This window comes from Rutidosis leptorrhynchoides, chromosome 2 (genome assembly GCF_046630445.1).
Source record: "Rutidosis leptorrhynchoides isolate AG116_Rl617_1_P2 chromosome 2, CSIRO_AGI_Rlap_v1, whole genome shotgun sequence".
NCBI classification, from domain to species: Eukaryota; Viridiplantae; Streptophyta; class Magnoliopsida; order Asterales; family Asteraceae; genus Rutidosis; species Rutidosis leptorrhynchoides.
The window spans coordinates 645444280-645460291 of NC_092334.1; the positions used below are offsets into that span (position 1 = coordinate 645444280).

Consider the following 16012-nt stretch of genomic DNA (forward strand, 5'->3'; position numbering starts at 1 on the left):
CTCTAATAATTAGTTTTAGTAATTGGTTATTATTGTTGATAAAGTAGTTGTTATCGTTGTTGATGTTGATAAAGTTGTTGTTACAGGGGCGAAACTAGGTGAGGGTGAGGGCAGGGGCATTTGCCCACAGTGGATATGAGACGATAATTAGTAATAGGGTTTTAGCATCATGTATTAGGGTTAAGCCCAACCATATAATGGTCTTTAGGGATTAGTTTAGCTTAAACTCCAAGAAGTTTAACTTAGGCTCGTCCTATGTAATTCATTGTTATTCACACCCACTAATAATACAATACAATCTTTGTGATTTTATATGGTATCGAGCTAGGCAGTGGCGGAACTAGGATTTTTTTCACCGAGGGCAAAAAAAAAAAATTAAACCGTAGAAATTTTTTTCGACATAATTTGAAGGTTTTGGGGCAAAATTTGGAGAATTTTGAGCAAAATTTGACGATTTTAGGACAAAATATGTAGGTTTTGGGGAAAAAAAAAATCCACCGGGGGTAAAGTTGAAAAACCCAAAATTTTTACACTGAAAAAATCCACTGGGGGCGGGCGCCCCCCTCTGCCCCCACATAGTTTCGCCACTGGAGCTAGGTCAAATAAAGATCCAAACCCGACACAATTCAAGACTCGAAAAACAGACACAATTCCCGTCACAAGTTCAGGCACAATTCCTAATAAAAACCCAGTAAATCCTTCATTTTTTCCCGGCAACCTTAGCTGCCGGATCATATCTTTTTGGATTTACTCTTCGTTACTTAAAATTACGGAACACCACCTGTACCACTACACCGTCACAAAATTCCGATCTAGAGCTAAAAAACTCAGATCCGTCCGACTACCCACGCGCCTCTACGCGCCGCCACAGTCGCTGTCGTGAATATTATGTTTTGGCCGAAAATCAACTTTTTTCGGCGCGTTTATACTCGTCACATACACCAATCGATTCCTTGTAAATTTCTGACCAAATCCATCTTTTCAGTTTACGTTTTTGCCAAAAACTTACTGTAGCTCCGCCGCCTGCTTCCGCCAGTTGCCAGAACCCTAGAGTCTTAGTAAAATAAAAAAAAATTCTTTTCTTTTGCAGGTCAATACAAATGGCTATGATTGCAGGGTTCACAACCGCTGAGAAAACTTCTCATAATTCTCACAAGTTTGGTTTTACTCTTTCACCTAGTAATTATGGTTATTGGAAGACAACGATCCATCCATTCTTGGTTACAAATAATATCTTTGGTTATGTGGACGACACAATCCCTTGTCCCTCAAAACAATTAAAATCAACCGAACCTAATGTAGCTCCAAAGGATAATCCCAATTATCCAATCTGGATTGCTAATGATGCGCACGTCGTAATGTTGATAATATCGACGATTTATGAAGCTTATTTTCGACGTGTACATGGAGAAACTTCTCGTGATTTTTGGCTTTCTCTAGAGAAATCCTATGCACCTTTTCAATATTAAGATGAAAGTACATGAAACCCATGGTGCTTATCTCAAACTTGTACATGAATATGCAGATGCCCTTGCAGCTATTGGTGTAGAAGTGAAAGATAAAGACCTCAATTTGCTTGCAACTTCTGGTCTTAGAGAGGAGTACAATGGTCTTAAGTCTAATATTACTACACGTCAGTCTCAGACTACATTTATTCATGCTCTTCTTAGTGACCATGATTATATGTTGGGCAGAACTCGTGAATCTATTCCATCTGTTACTCAAGCTTTTACTGCCAACACTAGATCTGAAAACTTACTTAACCAGTCGTCGTTACCACAATCTCAATTATTCTCCATACAACAACAACAACTAGCTGCTCTTGGACTTCAAGTCACCCCAATTACACCATTAGGTCCTCAAGCTTTCTATAGTTACAATTAACCCAACAACAACAACAACAACAACAAATACAACCGTGGTAATCGCCGGGATGCTTCCCGAGGTTATAACAATTGTGGTCGAGATAACAATTAAGACTTCAGTTGGGCGTTCAACCAAAACACCGTTTATGGCACTTGTAATCGTTGTGGGATTAGTTGCATTCCATATTAATGTCCAAGTTGTGACCCATCTACTAGTCGTTCCAGGCCAACAACTAACTTTGTAAAAACTCACAATTCTTTTGCATCTACCGCTTGATTTCCACACATGGGTGCAAACAACCACATCATGATGCCTGATTTAACAAGCATAGATAATTGCGAGACATCGCCTTTCAATGATGCACTTCCTGTTGATCATGGACGAGTCTACACGCACTACCCTTATCATGGGCCGCAACCATCCGATCGCAAATAAAGCTATTTTAAATATTCAACCTGCAGGTCGTTCCCCCTTATCTTGTGGGGGAATAATAGACAATAATTAGTAATAGGGTTTTAGCATCATGTATTACGATTAAGCCCAACTATATAATGGGCTTTAGGGACTAGTTTAGCTTAAGCTCAAGTAGTTGAACTTAGGCTCCAAGTTTATTTAGTCTATATACAGTCGTATGTAATTCATTGTTATTCACATCCAATAATAATACATCTTTGTGGTTTTATAGTGGATTTGTAATTTTTAGTGCAAAATTTTGAGTTTTTTCATATTGCCCCTAGTGGATTTTTTTTTGCCAAAAGTCTCCAAATTTTGCCCCAAAGCCTCCATATTTTGCCCCAAAATCTCTATATTTTGACTCAAAATCTCCATATTTTGCTCAACAAAAGTTGTTACGTTTTTAAATTCTTTTCGCCCCGGTGAAAAATATTTATGGTTCCGCCACTTGTTACTGTTTCTCTTATATACGATTGATTTATTGATGGTGCACCCCTTTGTGATCATCATCTAGCTTATGCCTTGCATAGATTCCTTCATCGCCACATGGAACCACATAGGATTTGTAGTTAGTTAGTTTCTTATTTCTGATTTCTAACTTTTTCACTATATCAATTTTTTTTTTAAAAAAAATATAAATAAGAATAACATTACTCACGATGAATGTTTTCGAAGAATAAATTGTAACTGGTGAATGTTACATTTTTTTTTTTGCCCAGAAAAAATTACATGTAATCAATGTTATTTATTTTATTTTTTTTTACGAGGAAACCCCCTAGCGACGAGCCATAATGGCTCCCCTCTAGTTGGTAAACCCCGGGTAAACGGCAAGCCAGACCTCCACCGCTACCAGGTAAAGCATCCTCTAGTCAATCAGTCACTAAATGGAGCTCGCCCCAAGGTATTTTGCCTTGAAGGGAATCGAACCCGTGACCTCTTGCTTCATTGGAAGTCCTGGTGGCCACCCAGGCTATGCCTGGATGGTTATATAATCAATGTTATCGATTTTGTGGAAAACCTTAAAATTTATACTATCAAATGATATATTTTCTTATGAATGTTGATATTTTTTTCATAGAAATTTAATATTTCCGATGAATTTTCACAAATATTTGCTTAGAAAATAACATTACATGTATATAATCTTGTACATCCCCTTCCCCTCAATTATACACTTCTCTCTTGATTAGCCCCCTATATATATATATATATATATATATATATATATATATATATATATATATATATATATATATATATATATATATATACATACTAGTTTGATGAGCCCGTCCGTTGGACGAAGTTGTAAATATACGTTTTCGGTAATGTCAAATATACAATAATAGATTATTTTATGTTTTTAAAAAAAAAATAATTCTGATAATGTTTTATGACTCGTCTGTTGAATGTAAGTTGTTAATATACGTTTTCGCTATTGTAAGATATAATAATAGTATTATTTTCATGTTTTTTAAAAAGTTTTTAAATTTTGATAGTGTTTTTTGAGCCCGTTCGTTGAATAGCAGTTGTAATATTCGTTTTTTATTAATGTCAAATATATAATGATATTAAGTACTATTTTCATGTTTTTAAGAAGTTTTTTTAATTCTTAGAGTGTTTTATGAGCCCGTCTGTTGGACGAAAGTTTATAAAATACATTTTCGCTAATGTCAAATATATAATAATAGTATTATTTTCATTTTTTTTAAAAGCTGTTTTAATTCTAATAATGTTTTATGATCTCGTCTCTTGGATAAAAGGTGTACATAGAGTATATAAACATAAACACGTATACATAATAAATAATAAACTTTATTAGTATCAACTCATAAAAAATTGTGTTTCATGCAAAGATATAAAAGATGACTTATCATTTTTAATTCAACCCTTTGTTACATTATTAGCCGTAGTTCTTTGATTAAGCGAATTGAATATAAAATCTAATAATATAGTAGGTTATATATAATTTGGTCACACTTTTACAAATATAACTTGTAAAAAACTAAACTAAAGGGATGTATTATTGAATAATATCAATTCCAATTATATCTTTGAATTTTAAATCTGATCTATAGTTTCTATTATATTGTTAAAATGATGATGTTATTATTAGGCTAATTCTTTTGTTAAAAAAAAGAAAAAGAAAAAGAAAAAAATCTAAGCATAATGGGTGATGTCATTAATCTAAATAGTTTTTAATTAAACTAAAATCTTATTAATTGATTATTACTATTAAATCTTATTAATAATTATAATTATTTTAATTATTAAAATTAAATAATTTTAAATTATTTTAATTAATTATTTTAAATTGAGTACGAGAAGGTATAAAAGTTAGGCAGAAGGAAACCAATTTAAATAATTATTAATAAGATTTAATAGTAATAATTAATTAATAAGATTTAATTTTAATTAAAAATTATTTAGATTAATGACATCACCCACCATGCTTAGATTTTTTTCTTTTTCTTTTTAATTTTTTCTTAACAAAGGAATTAGCTTAATAATGACATCATCATTTTAGCAATATAATAGAAACTAGAGATTTTAATTTACACTTTTAAAATAAAATGACAACCAATATTATCTCTTATGATTGGATGTGGATTGTTTAATATGCATTTTAGGTGTTTGATGAAATGTTCAGCTGACGAGTTTCTTAGTCGGACTATGTGGTTTCACGGGTCATTAAACTAAACAACTTTAGCATTTACGTTCACTTAATACATAAAATATATCATTAAACTGTTTCGTTTAAACAAACTTGTAGTTTCACGGGCCATTTCACTAGTTACATTTCTATGTGGCTAATAATTTTTTATATTTTTTTAAGAAGTGAAGAGTTGATATTTTATTTCGTGAGAATATATCAATAACTAAAATTTAGGAATTATCGAAAAAGTGACATGTGGCAACATTAAATATGAAGGTGACACGTGGCAGAATTTAACCAGGAAGTGACACACATGATTTAATTCACATGCTTTATATAACGTATAGATAGATAGATAGATAGATAGATAGATAGATAGAAACAGAAGATAGACAGATATAGATATATAGATATTATATGGTGCCATGGTGGTGAAAAACGTATCTTTGCTTACTAACTTTTCGGGGGGCTTGATTATCCGAGGTTTTACCTTCTATGGGGGAGTCAATGTGCTCGTTCATAGGAGGGTTTCCTCGCTTACCCAAAAACTTTTACTATTTCCCGACAACCACGAGGTAATAGTAGCCAGCCCTGTATGTAATGCTTCTGTAGGATCGTTTAAGGTCCACCAACATGTACAACATATAAGCTCATGAGTTCCACATTACTCTAAAACCAATTGGTGATAGAGTGGGGTTCCCATAAGCTTATATACATACATTTGGTTCTATCACTTTCCGATGTGGGACCATTGTGCATTTCCTTAATCGATTATCTCCAACAATCACCCCTTAATCGGTTAATCCATGATGCTTGACGAGCATCGGTGATCATCCTTGCTCTTACTTTCTCCGTGCTACTTGATACATGCTTTTGATCACCGAATTTCATCATCTTACGTCCCGTTTACTTTCTTCCTGCTCCGGGTCTGATACCACGTGTAGGATCATTTCGGGTCCACCACCATGTACAATAATTGGTATCTAGAGCATGACGATTCTGGATCCTAGCAAGAACGAAGATAGCAAGAAAGAAATGATTGATTGCAATCATATGCAATCAAAGCAAGTAGCAAGCAAGTCATCAAGCAAGTCACCAAGCAAGTTAGCAAGCAAGTTAGCAAGAAAGAAGCAAGAAATTTAGCAAGCAAGAAGGAGAGCAGTTAACGCATTGATGCAGCAGGTGATCACAGTCAGTGATCAAAAGCAAGTAGCAAGTAGCTTGCAGCACGATTGATCAACTTTTTGATCATAAAAAAAGCAGTAGAAGTTAGCATGTCAGCAGTAGAATGGCAGTCAGCAGAATACGGCAGGTTGCAGTAGCAGAAATTTTCAGCTGTCAAAAATTCTCGTAGCAAGTAGCGAGAAAGTAGTTCGCAAGTAGAAAGAGGCTTGGTTCAAGATTACGGGGGTGAATATTGGGTAATCTTGAAATTCAAAAGTAGTGTAAGTGGCCCAAATAATAGTAGTTATTTCAAGTGCAAGTTTGGGTAATTGACCTAACATGTAGCCCAAGAAGCATGTAAACGAATCCGAAGAAATAACAAAAGGAACGTGGGTTAATTTGTTATACTCCTTATTATTAGGATAAGGTGGAATTGGTAGAATAGTTTGACTACATCTCATCCATAAGTTTGAATTGCACGTGGGATGTGGACTACCGATTATTTAGTATGGTGAGCATGTAGTTATTCGCATGGTCAATTAGATAGTGTAGTTTAGTGGATAACATAGTGAGTAGTGGGTCGGTAGTTGAATTGTTAGTGGGTCGGTACAAGTCTCTAGTATTTAAGAAGTTTACGTATTGTAATCAAAGGTTAAGAGATTTAGCAAGATGTAGTTTTTTTGTGTGTTTTTTGTTCTCCCATTTTATATTCAATTTATTTGAGTGTGATTTGAGTGTGTTTCAATATTTGTTATAAAACAAAAGCAAGAAGTAACTTGAATGTTCCAACAGCTTCTTTCGTGAAGTCTTTTTGGTTGTTAAAAATAATATCAATTATAAATACTGACATATTGCATTGCAATGTACATTGCAGGGGGGTTTGCTATTTATCACCATCATAAAAAACAAAAAAAATCCAGACCGTGTTATATGGACAATTTATTATGGGTGGTGATGAGTTGCCGGTTGACATCATATACAACATCTTGTCTAGGATGCCTCTAAAATCTTTGGCTCGTTTTCAATGTGTAAGCAAGGTATGGTGCAACTATATTAACGATCCGCATCTTGAAATCATGCATGCCAAACGAGTTATGAAAGATCCCTCGATGCTCATAATGTTCCAATCAGTCCGGCATCGAAAATCTCTGCATGCATATGCATCACTCAGTATGTTGGTAACAATAGAAGAAGAAGAATCTAGTACTCATGAAGAGGTGGTGATTACAACAAAGAATCCACCGTATATGGGGTTTTGTTGTAAAGACTGGCGTTCTAGTTTTATTCTAGAAGATATAATAATTTTAGGTTCATGCAAGGGTCTGATAATTTCATCACAAGACCACCACCACCCCCCTCCTCACAACACCACAGTTTTACTTGTGATCAATCCTTTAAAGAAAGAATGTTATAAGTTGCCACCCATCAAAATTTGGTCATGTACAACAATGTTTCGACGACACGAGGCATGTGGACGTAGTTTTGATGATTCTACCAATACTTACAAAATGGTTTGTGTTGTGCTTCGAAATCAAGAGAATATGATTTCACCTGGCGACGATGATGTGGTGAAGGAGGATTTATGTACCATGGTACATGTATTGGGTTGCACGGACTCATCATCATCATCATCATCATCATCATCATCATCATCGTCGTCGTCATCATCATCATGGAGGGAGATACCCCAAGTTCCACCGTATCCCATAAGTGGTGAAGGTATATTTGCTAATGGATGTTTGTATTGGTTGGTTAGTTTTGGTCATAAATATTGGCCGTATGGTGTTCACAGGAAAGTAATATGTTTTGACATTATAAAAGAGGAATTTGAGTTGATAGATCCTCCTAATACACTTACTGATTGGGGTGGTATGGGGGAGCATTTGGTTGATCTAGATGGTCAAGTTGAACTTGTGTATAATGATGTCATGCGCAAGTTCTTCATAGAGGTGTGGTTACTGAATCATAAAACAAACTGTTGGGTCCTACATTGCAGGTTCAATAAAAGACCGCATCTTCCTCCTAATGACTTTATAAAGGTTATAGGATACTGGAACAAGGATGCAGGCGACTTATTAATAGCATACGATGGTTGTGGGAAAGAGTTGTTTATTTACTGCTTAAAACAAGGCGTTTTGCATGGAGCCAACTTTATTATTCAGAATATTATTGCACGTGAACGTACAACAGATATTCGACTGTATCAAAATACGTTGTTTTCATCGATCCTCCGCGGTTCAATCAAGAACAGATGATGATGATCATGAGTGATGGGGGAAAGCTGTCAGTTTATACCAAGTCAAAAACTCAATACAAAGCTCACAACATACCAGCAGCATTCCACATTTCACTTATTTTTTGTCACTATTTATATACTCCTACTATATGGAGTATTTTATTTGTAATTCATATGCGTCGTATTCATACCACTTGCTACCTTAGTAATAATAAATTTAATCTCAGTCTTAATTAATGAACAATAACATTTTCATTCAAAATCGAGGGCACATGTGTTTGTGTCTTTTTTCATTGATTTGTATCTTTTGAATAGTTGCATATATAATATAATTCTATTACATGCTTGGACCTATTTGGGTGTTTAAGTAAACCCAAGGACCCCTTTTTGAGGTTTTTGCCAGGTCTAAGTACCAAGCCCAAGTGTGAACCCAAGACCAATCTTGATGGGCTATGCACATCATCAATTCAGTTTTGTTGGAGAATTTGTGTAATGAGATGGTGTTAGATGCTATAGAGCTAGATGTGCAGTTATTGAATGATATAGTTTTAGGTTTTACGAAAGCCTGGTCCGTATAGTAATGATATTAAAACCCAACTCAAGATGGTGCACCTACAGCAGCGAGGTCCGTATATTGGTCAATTGGGTTTGGTATCATCCATCTCAAATGTCCTAAACGCACTTATCAGGTACTGCAGAATGCTGCAACCATCTTTTGTGTTGTGATCATATCACACAAGGTGGCATACATATATTGCAATTGTACCAAAGACCCTATTCTTTATCTCTCGATAAATGAGCATTAAGTACCAAGCTTGTTTACTTTTGTATATATTTCAGGTCATCACACAACATATATTGTAATTTGTAACAAAAACAGATAAACAACCATTTTTTATATTTTATGTGTAGTCAATTTTTTGGTATAGTTGATAAAACAGAAGCAGCTTCCGTTTATTGTTTTGATTTTTGAAATGTATTACAGTAAGCCAAATGCAGTGTTTAGCTACTGACATAGTTCCTTTCTAGCATAGTAAAATAGCTCATCATTAACCACATCTGGTTTTGCAGATTATATAAGGCGTTTGCAAGTCTCACAAGTCTAAACTAGCGTTTAATAATATTATGTAATAAACAAGTCGGGCACGAGTTGCACTCTAGCTTATATAATATCCGACGAGACGAGCTAGAGGTTTATATACTAGGCTCGAAAAGGCCGATTTCGAGCTCTTTAAATTTTAACCGACTGAGCTCAGGATCGGCTAGACTCGTTTACACCTCACAATGACAAACTAATCCATATGGGATTCATGGTTAAAAATGTTTCTAGGATTCGCAGAAAACAACGATAATTATATCAATCTTTCGTTGTCATCATCGTCCTCTTCCTCCACTTGTTCTGATAATGCTGGAATTGCTATCTCGACTTCATCTGAATCTTTATCCTCGACAAGGGAGATGTCTTTTTTTGTGTCTTCAAAAATGTCTTCTTCGACTCGATAATAAACCTTGATACGACAATTTAGACATCAAAATAATTCAGATAAATAAATGAAGGAATACAACACGTACACACACAATATATATATATATATATATATATATATATATATATATATATATATATATATATATATATATATATATATATATATATATATATATTACAACTCTCGAAAAGAAAAGAAGAGAGGCAACCAAATCAATCAAATTTGATACCTATTCGGTTCATTACCCAACTATTTTGTCACGCATAGAAATTTTGGTAGTGCAGTGGCAACAAATATATTTATATTTATATTATTATTATTATAAATTATAATAAACGTAAGGTACGAGAGGAAGGCTTACCACACATGTTCTTGGTGGTGAAAGAACTTTGATCGAGTTAGGTCGGTTGTTGAAGTTTGTTTCAGGGACTCCAGGTATTCCTTCAGGCGAACTGAAATGATCAACATCATGACCAACCTACACCATTTATTATTGAACATTTTAATGACATTAGAGCCTCAATTTTATTTTATTTTTTTAAAACTTTTTCCTACGTATTGGCCGGAGGTCCACTCGGAAGCAATCTCTCTGTCCGTCAAATAGAGAGAGGGATTGGGTGGAGAAATGACTTGTCTTTATTCTCGGATAGGGGAAGGATTGTCTACATCTCACCTACCCATAATACACCACTTATGTGGTATTGGGTTTTGTTGTTGTTGTTGTGTTGTTTAATGACATTAGAGAAGGATTTATCCTAAGATGGTGTAACACTAATCATGGTAAAGAAGTTTATTCTAACCGAAAAAAGTCAAACTTTGACATTTGTATTACGTTTTAATATCGACATATTTGCACAATATTACTGTACTTAGCCATATAACTGGTATCAAAATGAAAATATTTTTGATGATAAGAACCCAAAAACACGAATGTAATTGAGTATTTCATTTTGAAACACCAGGGTTAACTTTAACTATAATAGGCCTGACTTTGCAAAACCGAAAGTCAAAGAAACATGACAAGAGATTTTACTTACTCTTCCATGGCCACCAAATTCGAATGCATCGCTATCCAGAGCAACTCTATATCTTCCTGGCAAATCGCAACCAACTTTGTACCTATTGTATTGCAACTCAAACTACTAAGAACTTGACATATGACCTATCAAGTTATTATAAAAAATTTACGATTTACCAAAAGGGTATTTTTTTTTTTTTAACATTTCACTAATCATCAAAACCTGATATTACAGAAATGTGAAGATGTACATACCCATCATACGTATTATCCGGGTGGAAATTGAAAACAAACACTAGATCACCCCTTTCGAATACGATAACCTTTGAAACATAATTAAAAAAAAACCCACAATGTCAATTATTGAATAAAAACAGCTATTTTTATAATTGTACATCAGTAATTTGACTTTTAGGGTCAAACATATTAATTGCACAAGAATTTACCTTGTCGTCTTCATCTGTGCTGCTCACAATCTGCTTGCTCGATTGTAGGAAGGAAAATTTTTCATCAAGCAAGTTCATAGCTTTATCGAAATTGTTCATGAACTGCATTATAATTTTTCATTATTTGAATTCTAATTGTGACCAAATCTAGAGAAATTTAATGTCGCTTCATATGGAAAGAGTCAAACCTTGTATCTTAAGTGATCTGTATCTACGAGTTCCCATTGGCGTCTACACTTATCGTAGCTCCAGTCGTTCCCCAATCTCGGGAAATCAATCCACTCGGGATGACCAAACTATATAAATAGATAAAAAAAAAAAAAAAACGTAAGTATTTTTTCGTTAGACATAAGCAAGAACATATAATGCAAACTAACCTCGTTTCCCATGAAATTAAGGTAGCCGTCTCCTCCTAACGCCATCGTTATAAAATGAATCATCTACGACACAAACAATAATTATAATAATTCAAAAAAATGTTTAAAATACATGTTAACATTAACTTAGCATAAAATAAATCAGAATGCAACTCTTGTACTTTGACCATATAGATGATGATTTATTATACATGTGAACGTGACATCATCAACTGCTACTACGTGTTATCACTTGTCGATATAATAATAACTAAAAAATAGGGAAAACAAACCTTGTGTAGCGCAATCCCACGATCAATAACTGGTGAAGCCTCGGTAAAACAAGACATCCCAGAATACATTTCAGTGTCCATGAGATAAAACGCAATCGTTTTGTCTCCTACAATCGACTGAACCCACAACAAATAAATACACAAGAGTGGGTCCCAAAACAAATACGAACCAAATAACTGTTTTTACCTGGTCATGACTCTCTGCATACGCGACACATTTCTCTGTGTATCTCCGATTAGTCAAACTGCTCGATATATCATTCATAGACCACTCGTCATCATTTTTATTCTTCAAATAGTCAATCCATTTATCGGGTATTCCCATAGCTAACCGAAAGTCAAACCCGACCCCACCTTCGTCAACGGGCCTACCAAGGCCCGGCATCCCCGAAACATCTTCCGCAATCACGGTTGCGTCCGGCAATAATGAATGAATCAAATCATTCGCAAGCATCATATAAACAACCGCATCAACATCGGTCGATTCGCTAAAGTACTCACTATAATCGCCCGTAAACGTCATATTAATTCCATGATGATGATATAGCATCGACGTTATACCATCGAATCGAAACCCGTCAAATTTAAACTCCTCGAGCCACCACCGTAAATTCGATAAAAGAAAACGAAGAACCTCCCAATTTGAATAATTAAAAAGCCGACTATCCCATAAAGTATGATATCCTCGTTCCCCAGTATGAAAGTAAGAATCTTGTGTAGCCTGGCCCACATCGAATCCATTGAGCCCGTCGGTGATATTGTTACTTACATGACTATGAACAACGTCCATTAAAACCCGTAAACCTAAACTATGTGCTTTATCGATAAGATATTTGAGGTCTTCGGGTGTTCCCGATCTACTACTAACGGCGAAAAAGTTAGTTACATGATAACCGAACGATCCATAATATGAATGTTCCATGATGGCCATTAATTGGACCGTGTTATAGTTGTTGGCCCGAATTCGAGGTAAAACGTTGTCTGCAAACTCTCGGTATGAATTGACTCGGGGTTCGGAACTACTCATTCCGACATGAGCCTCGTATATCCGTGGTGCCTCGGGTTTTGGTGGACGAGGATACTTAAATTCATACCTACATGGACAATGATGAAGCAAAATTGATATTGTTGTTGGCGGTGGAATTTTTAAGATTTAAAAATTATTAATCTATCAAGTAAAGTTACAAATACTATACTGAAACTATAAATTTATGAGCATTTGAAAACACTTTGGGTCACTTTCAACAGTCACTATTTGAGATAAGTTTTTGTACTTGGCCTGTTTGACCAGATGAAGATAAAATAAAACCCAAAACGACTCATTTATGCATAAACGGGTAAAAATTGCCACCTTTACTAGTTACTAGAAATATATCATATCAAATGATACTATTTACCTTTTGGTGATCAATAATCATACCAACTAGTATGAAAAACCACTCAAGTAATGCAAAAAATTCCAAGGGTGACTGCAAAGACTATTACTGAAGTTACAATCTAACTCTGAAATTGAAGCAATTCAGAAGATTGCAAATACGATAATTAGCTTTCGAAAAATTTAAAGTGTTTGACCTGTTCAAGTTTAGCTAAAAAATTAAGCTTTACCAATTTAGATAATTATAAATATTATCTAACCCATTAAATCACTTTCACAATCATGGGTTAAAATGACCCCTTAAAGTAACATTTGCAAGTTCTTTTATGTGCACTTTGAGTAACTTAGTCATATAATCACGGTAATAATTGAGTTTTATAGAATTAAAATGTGCTTGTGGTTAACCATCACTAAGAGCCTAGTGGTTGGGGCCTCATATCCTTCCAGGAGGTCTTAGGTTCAAGAACCTAAATCTTCGGTGGCGAGGGAAGGGTTTGAAAACGGTCACGGACTAATCTGGTTAGGCCGCGCACACCAGAGTAAAAATACTCACCCTCCCGGTAACCCGAGCAGAAAAAACCTCATCACTATAAATATACTTATGGTTGTAATAATCTAGATAGCTATATGTGTTGGCGTTCATAAATTTTTAGTAAGGGGGCACATTTTGTGAGATGAAAGTTTAAGTTTGTTGAATTAAGTTTTAAGAAGGGATAAATAAGTGACGTTGGATAATCAGTTTTGTTGTAGCTAGTATATTCGTATTAATCAGAAGTAGAATACTTATATCCAAAATAAGAAATGACCGTAAGAACTAAAACCACAATAACCAGATAACCAGTTCCAAATTGTCAAATCCAAACACCGGCTCTATCATTAATAAACGTTTGATTGTCATTCTTTACTTCTCTATATAAGTTACCAATTTAGCCAAATGCCCTCAAACTAAGAGTAAGATTAGCTACCTTTCTGAAGCGGGTGGGGCCCAGTAAACTCCATCGTAAGGGGCAGCAAATCTAGTGGAGTCTACAGTAGCATATTTTATCCAAGCTGGAATCCGATCAACCCAAACTCCATTGTTGTGCTTAAATCGAATCTTAACCCTTGAATTATGAGGTATAGCCGAGTTTCCATGTATATCGGGAATTTTGACGGTCCATACTCCAAACTGATTTTTTTCCATTTTGTGGTTCGATCCATCCCATCCGTTGAAATCCCCAATTAGTTGAGCTTCTCTGCCCATGTATAATCAAAACCCATATCAGAATTATGAACGAATCGTTGGCAGAATGGGTAAAATAAGCAATATCGACCCATTATCATGTTATATCTTATCTCTAATGGGTAAAAAAAAGTATTTACAACAAATGGCTAAAGATGAAACACATCGAAAGCACCCAAGATGTATCTTTAATGCATAAAACCTTCTAGATAATTGTATATAACGTATTGTTGTAATCGATAATCATAAATGACAAGATATTTTATATAAAGAATTTAAAATTTGGATAAAAAGAGTTTTAAATTAACATGACATGATATGTTTCAACCAGTACAGAAAACTATACTTGTTTTGACCCGTTATCTGACCCATTTGACCCGCCCATCTTGCCACTTCTAAGCATGAACGTTGTACAAAACGTTACACATAGAACATACTCAGCAGCAGGGGCCCATTCACGGTAGACAACACTTCCTTCTTCTCTATTTAGCCCAAACTTCATATAACCTAAGGCATAATATGATCAGAAACGAGACATAAAGACTATGTGAATAATTAAACTTGTAAGCATAAGATAGTGTTTGATTTAATCTCCTGTTATAAATAATGGAAGGTAAGATATGTTTGCAGAACAATTAGAATTGTTTGAATTTAAACTAACATAAATATTTAAATATGTGTAACTGTCCATTCTGCCACTCTAAATATTAATCCATCTATTGTATTTGTATATGAAAAGTAAAGATCTTCAATCGATTTTTTATACTTAGTGACTTCTATAACTATTTTATTATCTGGCTTCATCTTTATATTTGTGATCAAGGGTGCCAATCCCTCTATCCAAAAATCACGCAGTTTAAATTTTTTGATATTTGACTACATAATGACTGATGAGTTACGAAGTTCGTATCATTACCTTTTGCAAATTCTTCAAGACTTCCTTCATACTGATTAAATAGCGTTTTCTGATCAGCAAACCTCTTCATTCTATATTCTAAATGATCTTTGTACGGTTCCAACCCAGGATCAAAATTCATGATTCTTAAACTTTTCGTACTTGTTTTGACACTCGTCATTGCTGAAAGTTCATCAGTCACAGCAGTTGAATCACACTTCGCCTGAGAACAACATCATTTGCATGATTAAAACAAGAAAAGTTACAAATTATGTTTGGACATTCCCAAAATGGGAACAATTTCAATGTTTTCTTTTAATACGCCTGATAATGATAATAACTAGTATATATTACAATCATACCCTCAATTGAGTTGACGATATTCTTCGTGTGCGAGTAGATCCTGTACTGACCCAGAGTTTTCCGGATCCCGCACTAGATTTAGCAAATTGTCGTGGACCGATAAGCAAATTGTTTCCTATGGCCTGTTAATATGATAAACCAAATGACTAAATAAATTAAAAAGGACACTGCAAGAGGGA

At 34.6% G+C, this 16012-nt stretch overlaps 1 protein-coding gene across 1 annotated transcript; it reads right to left on the reverse strand.

The window, feature by feature from the left end:
• Positions 1 to 9474: 9474 nt before the first annotated feature.
• Positions 9475 to 15684, reverse strand: LOC139893755 (1,4-alpha-glucan-branching enzyme 1, chloroplastic/amyloplastic-like). The gene is made up of 12 exons (XM_071876930.1): positions 15492 to 15684; positions 15013 to 15082; positions 14319 to 14588; positions 12166 to 13072; positions 11979 to 12095; positions 11707 to 11769; positions 11518 to 11625; positions 11330 to 11431; positions 11139 to 11206; positions 10903 to 10984; positions 10227 to 10343; positions 9475 to 9883 (listed from the first exon to the last, which is right to left on the reverse strand). Exons 1-12 carry the CDS (start codon positions 15649 to 15651, stop codon positions 9728 to 9730), a joined length of 2220 nt encoding a protein of 739 aa, XP_071733031.1. The 5' UTR covers positions 15652 to 15684; the 3' UTR covers positions 9475 to 9727.
• Positions 15685 to 16012: the final 328 nt, after the last annotated feature.

Bases quoted from the DNA above. Each gene is read 5' to 3' on its own strand.
- LOC139893755 (XM_071876930.1), bottom strand. From the start codon at position 15,651: ATGACGAGTGTCAAAACAAGTACGAAAAGTTTAAGAATCATGAATTTT. The intron at 10,344-10,902 runs GTAAGTAAAATC...TAAATGGTGTAG, and splicing joins AATTTGGTGGCCATGGAAGA to GTTGGTCATGATGTTGATCA. The intron at 9,884-10,226 runs GTAAGCCTTCCT...TGTCGTATCAAG, and splicing joins CACCACCAAGAACATGTGTG to GTTTATTATCGAGTCGAAGA.